This window comes from Podarcis vaucheri, assembly GCF_965113315.1.
Source record: "Podarcis vaucheri genome assembly, chromosome: Z".
Taxonomy (NCBI): domain Eukaryota; kingdom Metazoa; phylum Chordata; class Lepidosauria; order Squamata; family Lacertidae; genus Podarcis; species Podarcis vaucheri.
Window position 1 is genome coordinate 20,104,282 of NC_138758.1, and position 12,408 is coordinate 20,116,689.

The 12,408-nt window shown below is 46.9% G+C and overlaps 1 protein-coding gene across 1 annotated transcript in view; it reads left to right on the forward strand.

The window, feature by feature from the left end:
• MPP1 (MAGUK p55 scaffold protein 1) overlaps positions 1 to 12,408 on the forward strand; it is a 34,771-nt gene that overhangs the window by 15,382 nt on the left and 6,981 nt on the right. Inside the window, exons 3-6 of the mRNA XM_082207580.1 lie at positions 731 to 809; positions 2,765 to 2,850; positions 3,818 to 3,886; positions 10,547 to 10,743. Coding sequence (XP_082063706.1) covers positions 731 to 809; positions 2,765 to 2,850; positions 3,818 to 3,886; positions 10,547 to 10,743 — 431 coding nt within the window. The remainder of the gene's footprint in view (positions 1 to 730; positions 810 to 2,764; positions 2,851 to 3,817; positions 3,887 to 10,546; positions 10,744 to 12,408) is intronic.

The following is a 12,408-nucleotide window of genomic DNA, read 5'->3' on the forward strand; positions in this document are numbered from 1 at the left end:
CTAACCTTATTATTGCTACTGCCAGCCAATTGTAGAATTGTAGAGTTGGAAGGGACCGTGAGGTTCATCTAACCCAATACCCTGCAATGCAGCATTATTTTGCCCAGCTTGGGGCTCAAACCCATGGAAATTAAGAGTTTCACACTCTAGCAACTGACCTATACAGCAGCTATCAACAAGGAGGCAGTGGCATCAACTGCTCCATTGCTGTCTGGGCCAGAGTGAGGCTGCCCATTGGTCCACCTAATTACACTGACTGACAGCATCTCTCCAGGCTTTCAGGCAGGGGACATTCCCAGTCTTATCTAGGGATGCCAGTAATAGAGCCTGGGGCCTTTTGCATTCAAAGCAGATGTTATACTACTGAGCTGGGACCCATTCTCTGTGAAAGGCAGATGAGCAAACAGGTTGCAGCAGTGAAGAGGATGAGCCAGGCTCAGAGTATTCTGGTCAGCTGCATGGATCCCCCGCTGGGGTGCAGGGCCCTTGGCAGATCCCAATCCTTGCCAACCCTTTGTGCAAGTTCTGACCTGGAAAGTGAAGTGTTAGCTGGCAGCTGTTACGTACAAGGGAAATGAACAGAGATTGAGTTTGGCTAGCAGTCTCCCCTCCTGGATGCATCTCCTGGGGCTGCCTCTGGTACAGAGATAGGCCAGGAAGAGCCTCTGCAGAGAAGCAGAGTCTTCACACTGTAGCTTTGATCCAGATTGTCACAGACTTTCTGTTCCAGGGTATCACGCTGAAGCTGAATGAGAAGAAGAGCTGTATGGTGGCCAGAATCCTCCATGGAGGCATGATCCACAGGCAAGGTAAAGAGCAGTAGCAGGCCTGGAAATATATATATTTTTTAATCCCTAGGAACCAGCGCCAATGGAAGCTGATGTCTATTGGGCAGAAAGGAAGGAGACCCAACAGTTGGCAGAGCCTGAGCCCAATTCCACTTTTGGAGCCAACCAGTTCTACTTTTTGTGTCTCTCTTCCTACCTCCTGAGTTCTGCCGGCCAAGCCCACTTATTTATTTAATTTATTAATTTATTGAATTTTATATACCTACTGCCCTTTACCCAGAGGTCTCAGGATGGTTCACAGAACAAAATCAAAATATCAAACCACAAAATGTATATAGTAGTACCTTGGAAGTCGAACACCTTAGTTCCCAAACATTTTGGCTCCCAAAGGTCACAAACCCAGAAGTGACTTTTCCAGTGTGCAAACTATTTTTGGAAGCTGAGAGTCCGATGGGGCTTCGGTTGCTTCCGATTGGCTGCAGGAGCTTCCTGAAGCCAATCAGAAGCCACACTTTGGTTTTCTAATGTTATGGAAGTCGAACAGACTTCCTGAATGGATTCCATTCAACTTCCAAGGTATGACTATAATCAAAATAAAAGCAACCACCCAATAACTTCTTGGGTGACAGTCCTGTCATTTCCTCCTCCAGCTCCTGGTTGCCATAGATGCTTGGAATTTTTTTTGTCCCTCTTCTGAGAATATGATGAGATTTTACACTGCATGGAAAGGCAAATTCTTCCTTTCCCCATTAGATGGAATGGAGAGTTTCCCGTCTGCCTTTAGAATAGAGATGTTTTAGTGGTGGGGGAAGAGAAGGACTTGGACAGCTAAGCACCCCAATGGAGATCAGAGTAGATCTCTCTTCCTTGTACCAGAGAGCAAGGAGTTTGGGCCAGTGGTGGGACCTCTGCCTGGTGCTGCTATTCATTGCTGGACATTTCTCCCTCCATCACCAGTCTCTCAGCTGCCAGGCATCTGGTCATGTTGCACTGGTGAGCAATGGCAGTGGTTTTGAATGGGACCCAAGCCAGTGCCTGGCTTTGACATGCCACCTGCCATGTTAGATTACGAGGTCAGGCATTGCATTTTAGTTATTCCAATATGGTGGGTTGGGGCTCCAACTCCTGGGAGCAGAGCCCTTTTGGGGCCCCCAGTCAGAGGGTGGAGGCGGCCAAGCGCTGTGCCAAGTGCAGAGTGGCTTCAGTGACTAGCTCCTCCTCTTCCTCCTGCTGCTGCTGCTGTGGAGTGGCAGAAGGGTCAAAGCAGCCCCTGCCATTGACAACAGCAGAAGGAGAAGGCAGTGGCCATTGAAGCTGTGCTGCTGTCATATTCAGCTTCATTGATGTTGCACATGTGACATTGGCCTCTCTGTGATGGTGGCACCTGTGATGGTGGGCTTGGCTCTCATTCACAAGTCTTGCCAGCGCCCAGGTGAGTGACTGCTAGAAGCAGCATGGGTTGGCAGAATGAGGCCAGTCAGCGATGAGGGCTTCTGAGTCCTGGAGCCCTTGCGAAGTCCCTGGCCGTGCCTGCTTGAAAGGAGCTACCCTTCCCTCCTGTCCAAAACAGCTGTTAACTCTCCAAGGAAGAACTTAGGAAGTGAGCTCCTTTTGCATGAATAGCAGGAATAGCTCAAGTAGTGGGTTCACAGTGTGTTTTTATAAAAGCAAACCCAATTCTGAAGCATTTCAGGCATATTCACTCATGTGAATTCATAGTTTAGTTTTTTTCAGTTCAATAATGCGAGTTCCACAAGTAGCATGTTTAAACTGCTGCTAGTGATGTGCTTCTTTAAAAAATCATTTTCATTTTTACTGCAATCTAGTAAAAGTGTAGCCTTTGCCTAGTCCCAGGAGTTGCCAGTGTGGTGCCTGTTTATCAGTAGCTGTTGTCCTCTCTAGCTACTATTAAGACTCCTATCTGTTGCTGTTGGCACTGCTTTGCTTCATGAGGTTCATGTCTCCTACTCTGCCAGGCTCCCTTCATGTGGGGGATGAGATCCTAGAAATCAATGGGAAGAGTGTCGCCAACCATTCTGTAGACCAGCTGCAGAAGATACTGGTAGGTACCAAGGATGGAGGGACCTGAGTTTTCTCTTTCAGGAGCAGCAGCCTGCTGTGATTCTTCCTGACCTTTTAAAAGATAATTGAGCATGAATTATTCCAATCTGTAGGAGCCGGTGGACCTTAGGTTCCATCCCCACACCTAACGTGAGGGCTAGCCGGCGAAAAGAGGGCAAGCCCCCTCAGCACCGGCCCTAAATAGGACAGGCCTCGCCCCCCCAGCCAGCTGGTTGGCTGGCTGGGGGGGGGCAGGCCCGGCCGGGATTCCCCTGCTCTCGCGGGGGCTGCAACCAGCCCCCGCTCATGTGGGGTGGGCGTGAAGCCCGCAACCCCACCTCCTGGGCAAGCTGGAAGTGGCTGAAATCAGCAAGGTGTAGAAAAGACGGGGCTCATATGAGAGCCAGAAGCAGGCTCGACTGAAATATCCTGGAGAAACCAAAAGCCGGCAGTAGCCCCAATTCTTTACTGCAGAGATATTTTAATGTTTGTGTAACTGGTTTTTATACTTTGTAAACTGCTTAGAAGCCTAGTTTGGCAACAGGCAGTACATAATTGATGATAATGATCACGGTTATGGAAGTTTTATTTATTTATTTATTAGATTTATTTATTTATTAGAAACCTCTGGGCTGATATTAGTAGTTGTAGTCCAACAAGCGTGGGGAGAGTCAGAGGTTGCACACCTCTGTGGGCACAGAATGCCTGGGCATCTCTGGGCACTGAAAGCTAAGTATAGAAATTTAAGACGGGGAAACTAGAAGTACCATCAAGGAAGCACCATCTCCCTGTCTCTTATGCTTTTCACGGTTGCACTGAAGAGAGAACTTTAGCTGGTGCAGCTTTTCTCAGTTTTAGGAGACAGGTTGCAACTGCAGGAACCCTGAGCTATGCAAGAAGAGGTTGTGATCTGCCTTGTGTGGTTGATTTAGCAGAGGTTGATTCTCTCCTTTTCCTTTGTCCATCAGAAAGAAACTAAGGGAACCATTTCCCTAAAGGTCATTCCCAACCAGCAAAGCCGCATTCCTGCCCTCCAGGTAGGTGGTAGTACTTCCACCTTCAAAGCAGTGGGTTGGTTGCTTGAGCTTAAATTCTGTACCTCTAAGCCAAAACTCTGCATTGCAGAAAGATGAATTCCGCAGCTGGTATGTAAAATAGGTGCATATTCGTATGTTTCCCCCCCCCTCATTCTGCTTTTGCCTAATCATGGAGTGGGAGAAAGAAGCATGTGGTGTCAGGATCTCTGCCTGGGAATCCTATGCAGTCTCCACCACCCCTATCCTAATCCTTTGATCATCTCCACACACTTAGGGCCACATTCACATCATACATTCAAAGCTCTGTGACGCCACTTCAAACAGTTTATGGCTTCCCCTAAAGCAGGGGTCTGCAACCTTTAAGACAAAAAGAGCCACTTGGACCCGTTTTCGAAGAAAAAAAAACCTGGGAGCCGCAAAACCATTGCGACATTTAAAACAAATATATCTCCGGAGCCGCGATCTGACAGCGGGCGGGAAGGTGATGTCAGGACAGTGTGTGACTAACGCACGCACCGGCCCCATGCGATGTCACAGCCAGTACAGCGCCCGCCACAGTGGGGAGTGTCGGGGCGCACAATGCGCCTCCTCCCCTCGCTAGTATCCGCCCCGGAGCCGCAGCAAAGGTGTAAAAGAGCTACATGCGGCTCCGGAGCCGCGGGTTGCAGACCCCTGCCCTAAAGAATCCTCGGTACTGTGGTGATGATGATGATGGTGATGATGGTGATGATGATGATGATAATTTATTACTTATACCCCACCCATCTGGCTGGGTTTCCCTAGCCACTCTGGGTGGCTTCCAACAGGAGATTAAACATACATTAAAACATCAGTCATTAAAAAAACTTCCCTAAACAGGGCTGCCTTCAGATGTCTTCTAAACATCAGATAGTTGTTTATTCCTTTGACATCTGATGGGAGGGCATTCCACAGGGTAGGAGCCACTACCCAGAAGGTCCTCTGCTTGTTTCCCTGTAACTTTGCTTCTCACAATGAGGGAACCACTAGAAGGCCCTCGGTGCTGGACCTCAGTGTCCGGGCAGAACGATGGGGGTGGAGACACTCCTTCAGGTATACTGGGCCAAGGCTGTTTAGGGCTTTAAAGGTTGGCACCAACACTTTGAATTGTGCTCAGAAATGTACTGGGTGCCAATGTACATCTTTCAAGACCAGTGTTATGTGGCCTCAGTGGCTGCTCCCAGTCACCAGTCTAGCTGCCATATTCTGGATTAGTTGTAGTTTCCGGTAGCCCCACATAAAGCGCATTGCAGTAGTCCAAGCGGGAGGTAACTATAGCATGCACCACTCTGGGGAGATAGTTTGTGGGCAGGTAGGGTCTCAGCCTGCGTACCAGATGAGCTGGTAGACAGCTGCCCTGACACAGAATTAACCTGCGCCTCCATGGACAGCTGTGAGTCCAAAATGTAATTTGTTAAGGATGCTGAGAGTTGTTGGGAGACCCCTGTTCCTCTCAAAGAGCTACAGTTCTCAGAGTGGTTTAACAATCTATCCCTCTTCCCAGGGAACTCTGGGAGTTGTTGGAGTAGAGATCTCCTAACAACTCTCAACGCTCTTAACAAACTACAGTTCCCAGGATCCTGGGGGGGGGGGGAGGAAGCCATGGTGTTTAAAGTGTAATAATAGTGCTTTAAATGTAGGGCTTAAGATTGCTTGATAGGGGGAATTTGGTATGTGTATGGAAAATAATTGATCTATCACCCAATTTCTTCCCAAGCTGCACCCACCTGCTTTAATCCTGGTGACATCTCTTGCATCCGGTGCAGGGCAGGTAAAGACTGGTGGGTGTTGGCTACAAACCTCGGTGCCTTTGCCTGATATTGAACTGCGCAGGCAAAGGAGAAAGTGTCACCTGATGTCATGGTGGGTACAGCAAGAGGCAAAAGCGGCCAAGGCAACTGATGTACATATTCCCTGTGTACAGTAGGGTGCTTTGTACACAAGCAAGCAAGAGGCATTATCAATGGACTTCTTTCACCCAGTCAAAAACACTCAAGGTGTGGAGCAAGGCCGATGAGAGGTGTGCTGTCCCTAGGGGCAGACAGAGGTTGGAGGGTCGGATTTGGCCTCTAGGCCTGAGGTTCCCCACACCTGCTTTGGATAGCCAAGGTGGTGCCTTCCAGGTGTTGCTGAATTTCATCTCCCATGACTATTGGCCATGATGGGAGTTGTAGTCCAAAAACCTCATTGGCAACCCCTGGCTTAAAGCTGCAGAAAGCTATAGGTAAAGGTAAAGGGACCCCTGACCATTAGGTCCAGTCGTGGCCAACTCTGGGGTTGCGGCGCTCATCTCGCTTTATTGGCCGAGGGAGCTGGTGTACAGCTTCCGGGTCATGTGGCCAACATGACTAAGCTGCTTCTGGTGAACCAGAGCAGCACACAGAAACACCGTTTACCTTCCCGCCGGAGCGGTACCTATTTATCTACTTGCACTTTGACGTGCTTTTGAACTGCTAGGTTGGCAGGAGCAGGGACCGAGCAACGGGAGCTCACCCCGTTGCAGGGATTTGAACCGCCGACCTTCCGATCAGCAACCCTAGGCTTTGTGGTTTAACCCACAGCACCACCCGCGTCCCCCTGCAGAAAGCTATAGTCACCCATAATTTGCCCAGTAGTCCTTTTAGCCAGACATGTGAGTGAGCAGAAGTTAACACCTGTCATGGTAATATAGATAGCCAGACAGTTCCCAAGTCATCCTCTTTTGCTGGGCCAAACAGGAAATAGCAGGCTTATGGCCTTCTGTGTGTGAGAAAGTGTGTGTTTGGGTGCCTGTTACCTTTGTGCTCAGGTATGGTTGCCTATCAGTTGCCCTCCAAAGCAGGATCTGCTCCACTCTTTCATGCTGTTTTGTCATCCGCTAACACTGTATGGGATGTGGGATTGGTCAATCTCTTCCTGAAGAAATCAGCCCACTCGTGGTACTGTTGAGGCTGTGCAGCTGTTACCAAGACAACGTAGAGGCCTCTGATGTGCTTCTGTTGCTAAGGCAATGCAGATGCCTGAAGTTGTTGGGCTGCTGTTTTCCTCCCCGGGCTGTTAATTTCCCAGGTTCGGGGTAGTTGCATTCCTTTGTTACAGCAAAAACCAGTGGCAAAAATAGGAGACTTGTAGCACTTTAAAGTATAATAGTATTTTATTGTGCCGTATTAAATTCTCCAATAAATCTGTTATAAAATGCCAGGAAATTCTTTCTCTGCACCAATTCAGTTTTTTGAGGGGTGGGTGGGTTCAAGAATGTGTCTCTATTTTGCCATTTTTGTACCCACTTGATGCAGCACAATTATTTTAGTAGCCCTCGTGTGAATTCCACTAGCTGCAGAACATCCAGCCAGTCTCTTTTCTCCTCTCCTTCTGAGTTTGTCTAATCTGAGGCAATTAGACTGCTGTCCTATTTTTAGTGCTCATTCCTCATTAATTACTTCCATATGGCAACAGTGCTGTATTCTTTGCTTTAAAAATAATAGTCAAATTCTGCACCAATAGAACCCACGTTTTAAGCAAAAGAAAATGAAAAGAACAAACTGAATTTCTGCATCTGGGAAAATAATTTGTACAAATTAGACATGCTGTATCTGTATATTGTTGCTCTTCTATCCATTATCAAAATCCGTTCTGCACCTCTCAAAATATTAAAGGTAGTTTACACCAGGAAAAAATGCATGCAGCGGTCATCACATATACTTATTGTGGTCTCCGATCTTTGAGAGCTGGTCCTTATGTAGCCAGCAGGGAACAAATCCCCGCCTCGCCCCCACCCCCCATTGTGGATGACCTGTTGATCATTGGGACTTAATGCCCTGCATGAAATGGAAGACTACTAGAATAAAACTTACCGGTACTCTGCTGCCCACCTTACAGTGAGCAGTGATGGGGCCAGGCAGATTTCTCTTGGAAGGTTGTTCCAAATCTCGGACAGCACCGCTGAAAATATCCTGTTCAGACGCCCACTTTCCATATCTCTTCTGACAGGGGGGCCCAAAGCAAGGCTCTAGAAAGCAAACAGAGTTTTGGGGCAGCAGAGTCACATGCAGAAAGATGACTCTGGAGTCACTTGTGCAATTCTACTCTTCCTACTCGTAGGGAAGGGGAAGTTAGTATTCAAGTAGCTAAAGCCCCACCCACTAACCACTGCTGAACCCTCTGAGGCGATGATGCTGGTTTCTGGGATTACACAATATGTTTCCCATCCACTCCCAAGCCCACAAAATGCATTTTCTCTCACACTTCCCTCCGCCCTTCCTGGCCTATTTAACCATTGCCTGGAAAGCAGAAACTCTGCAGGGGACGCTTTTCCTTAGGCATGGCGACCCAGTGCTGAGAGAAATGCCCCTTCCTTAATGCCCTCTTGCTCTGTAGCTGTTAAGAGGTGCAGTTGGCAACCTTCACTCTACATGAGATGGCCAGGACAAAGGATGGTAGGGAAGAGACCAAAGCAGCAAATGAGACTAGTGTGCATTGAGTGTTGGGCTGGTGTGGAGATTGCAGCCTGGGTCCCCTTTGCACTGTGAGGTCCAAGGGTTCTCACCAACCCATGCACTGAAGGAAGCCTGAGGAAGAAGAAGAAGAAGAAGAAGAAGAAGAGTTTGGATTTGATATCCCGCCTTTCACTCCCTTTAAGGAGTCTCAAAGCGGCTAACATTCTCCTTTCCCTTCCTCCCCCACAACAAACACTCTGTGAGGTGAGTGGGGCTGAGAGACTTCAAAGAAGTGTGACTAGCCCAAGGTCACCCAGCAGCTGCATGTGGAGGAGCGGAGACGCGAACCCGGTTCTCCAGATTACGAGACTACCGCTCTTAACCACTACACCACACTAGCTCTGGAGGAACTGTAGCTCTGTGAGCATATACTTTCCCAGACTTTATCCCTGGCATCTCAGTTTTAAAAGATGTGCCAGGTAGCTGATTACAGTGAGCAATTTTTACCTGGAAACGCCCCGGCCACAGTCCCAACCTGGATCACTCCATCCCTTTCTGCAGTCCCTTTTGTTTGCTTGCTTGCTTGCTTTGAAAGAAACACAGATGGACAAAGTGTCTAACCTGGCAGCTTTCTGTGTTTCCTAAAGTGTAAAGGTAACATGAGAAGGGGGGCGGGGAGGAGTTTGAAAGAGAATGGAATTCCAGTTCTGGCAGTGCTGTTTTTCTAGGAAAAGAGGTGCCAGAACTCAGCATGTATGCCTCTCTTGTTCTCTTATAATGGCAATGGCACCTACCTGAGAGGTGTCGGAACTGAGTGAGTTCTGGCTGAAAAAGGGTCCTGGGTGCTGGAATAGAGAAGGCACATATTGGCACAACTAAAGCTGTGTTCAGATGATACATTTTTCAGAGACAAGACTCCAAGTGCAGCCCTGACATTGCAAATTTCTCAACCTTGCTTAAATACGTTCAGGAGTGGGGCATAAGCTTGCATAATCATTCTTTTACTTTTCCTCCTCCCTTCTCTGGAGGAGTTTCCTCCCTCACTTTCCAGTACCAACCACAGTTTATGTTACACCTATTAATGCTGCAAGCCTTGGCCCACTCAAACAGAGGTTACCATATGAACCAGGTATTATGCACAGGATTCAACTTGTGCAATGGGGCTTCCTCCCCTCTTCTCCTTCCATGGAGCCCTGCTCTCTGCCAAACCCAACCCCAGAAACCCTGAACAGTGCACAGGTGGAGTAGAGGAGGGGTGTTCTGTCTGACAAGCCACAATGCTTGCCCTAACGGAACCACCGCCATTGAAATCTATAGTTTGTGGTGGGTTTGCAAACCAGGGTTTTGAGGGAATGTGGCTTTTGTTAACTGTGGCATGTGCTGGTGTGCATGCAGTGTGAGATCATGATGATGCATAAAGAGCGATCCCCAACGATATTAATTGGACTGAACTTTCAGCGTTTTTGCCTATAGTTGTGGAATTTGTGTTTAATCCAGAGTTTAGCTGTATTAAGGAAGTTCCTGAAAATCCTACAACAACGTAGCCCATGAAGTATGTCCTTTCAAGCGAAAAATAAAAACAAAACCTTGTCTCTAATTTTGAAGGTATCCAAGAATAGGCATTAAGGTCAAGTGGACTCATGTTCTGATTCTGAGACGACAAATTGCTCTCGGCAAATGCGGGTGTTCTTGTTTTTCGTTTTACAATTTTAGCCCATATAGGGAGCCTTTAATACGTGGTTTTTTTTCTGTTCCGGCTAAGCAGTTAAACACAATAGTCCTTGTTCACCCCAGCATGTATTTCATGTTTTACAAGGGAAGTCTTAAGACTTAAGAGGTCAGCTGTGTATCCTGCTAACTTCAGATAATAAGCTGCCCATCTATTTGGCAGCAGCTTTCTCTTTACAATGGGATAAGCAGTGGCTGTATTGCAGATCAGTAACATCATCATCATCATAGAATCATAGAATCATAGAATCATAGAGTTGGAAGAGACCACAAGGGCCATAGAATCATAGAGTTGGAAGAGACCACAAGGGCCATCATCATCATCATCATTTACTGCAGACAGACTTATAAACAATTATTAAAATTTTGGCTGCCCTACATTCCAGTCCTTCTTGCATCCAGTTTAACAACCTTGCCTGCCTAAGCAGTGCTACCTCCTGCAAGTTGAAGGGTATTTCCTGACTTTAATCTTGAGCTCTGGTTCTCTCTTTCGCTACAGATGTTCATGAAAGCCCAGTTTGACTATGACCCCCAGAAGGACAGCCTGATTCCTTGCAAAGAAGCTGGGCTGAAGTTCCAAACAGGAGACATCATTGAGATCATCAACAAGGATGACAGCAATTGGTGGCAGGGCCGGGTGGAGGGCTCCTCCAATGGATCTGCAGGACTCATCCCTTCCCTGGAGCTACAGGAGTGGTATGTCCTTTGGATGAGGCCCCTGCCTGCCTAGTGCCCCTCCCTTCCAGGTTCCCAGCTGGATCTCTTCAGGCTCCTCCCATCTTGTGATAGGATCTCTGGTGTTGCCTACAGCAGGCATCTTCAACCTTTTCTGACCCAGGACCCACTTTTAACCCAAACATGCATTGGGGACCTATTTATTTTTCCATATTTTTTGCTTGGTGGTAGTGCTCCTGTTGTGACCCACTATACAAAGACCAGTGGCCTGAAGCATCTTCATATTGGCATTTGGGTTCCTTGCCTTCTCTTTTCATGAGTATTCAAAACTCTTAATTCCACCCCTTCCAGTTGTTGGTTTTGCATCAGTCCTAGAGCCTGTCTTCGATTTAGCAGAGTGCGCTTCAAATCTCAGAGACAGAAATAATGCTATAGATTTGTTGGCTTCAGAAGAGCTAAGGTGCTCCAAAGGCCAAAACAAGACCTCAAATGTTTGAGGCAACCAATGCGTCCTCATTTTGACCTACGAATCATTACACTTGCCTTTTGATGTTCCTGAAGATCCATGCCTCAGTTCTACAGAAGAGATGTGGGGAACTTTTTGCCCTCCAGATGTTGCTGAGCTTCAATTCTCATCACCCTTGGCCTTTGCTTGCTTGGGCTAATGGGAGTTGTAGTTCTTCCTGTTTGTCGAATGCTTTCCCTGGGGAGGCTTGCCTGGCGCCTTCATTCCATATGTTTTTTTTTTTTTATAAAATTTTTATTGGTTTTACAAAGTTTTTAAATAACAAACAAACACTTAAAAAGACAAACATACACGTATAGTTTCATACCATATTTTCATAAACCTCTTTTCTTGGACTTCCCCTCCCCCCCCCTTTCTGCATCCCAATGTCCATAATTTTTAGCAACTCCCAATTGTTACTTCCAACCTCTGTCATCTTAGTCTTCTCTATATTCTGACCTTATATCACTGTATCCCTTTGTCTCTGAAAACCACAACACTTTAACATTCATTAAGTTTATAATAGTCCTTAAGATAACTTTTAAATTTTCTCCATTCTTCTTCCACCGTCTCCTTTCGTTGGTCGCGGATTCTGCCTGTCATCTCAGCCAATGTCATATAGTCCATCACTTTCATCTGCCATTCTTCCAGAGTGGGTAGATCTTGTGTCTTCCAATACTTCGCGATGAGTATTCTTGCTGCTGTTGTGGCATACATGAAAAAAGTTCTATCCCCTTTGGACACCAATTGGTCGACAATGCCCAAGAGAAAGGCCTCTGGCTTTTTAGGAAAAGTACATTTAAGTACCTTTTTCATTTCATTATAGATCATTTCCCAGAAAGCCTTAATCTTCGGGCACGTCCACCAGAGGTGATAGAAGGTACCTTCAGTCTCTCTACATTTCCAACATTTATTATCGGGTAAATGGTAAATTTTTGCCAGCTTGACTGGGGTCATGTACCACCTATAAACCATTTTCATAATATTTTCCTTTAGGGCATTACATGCCGTGAATTTAATACCGGTGTTCCATAACCATTCCCAGTCAGCTGACATGATATTGTGCCCAACATCCTGTGCCCACTTGATCATAACCGATTTGACTGTTTCGTCCTGTGTACTCCATTTCAGCAACAAGTTATACATTCTAGATAGCCTTCATTCCATATGTTTAGGCACCA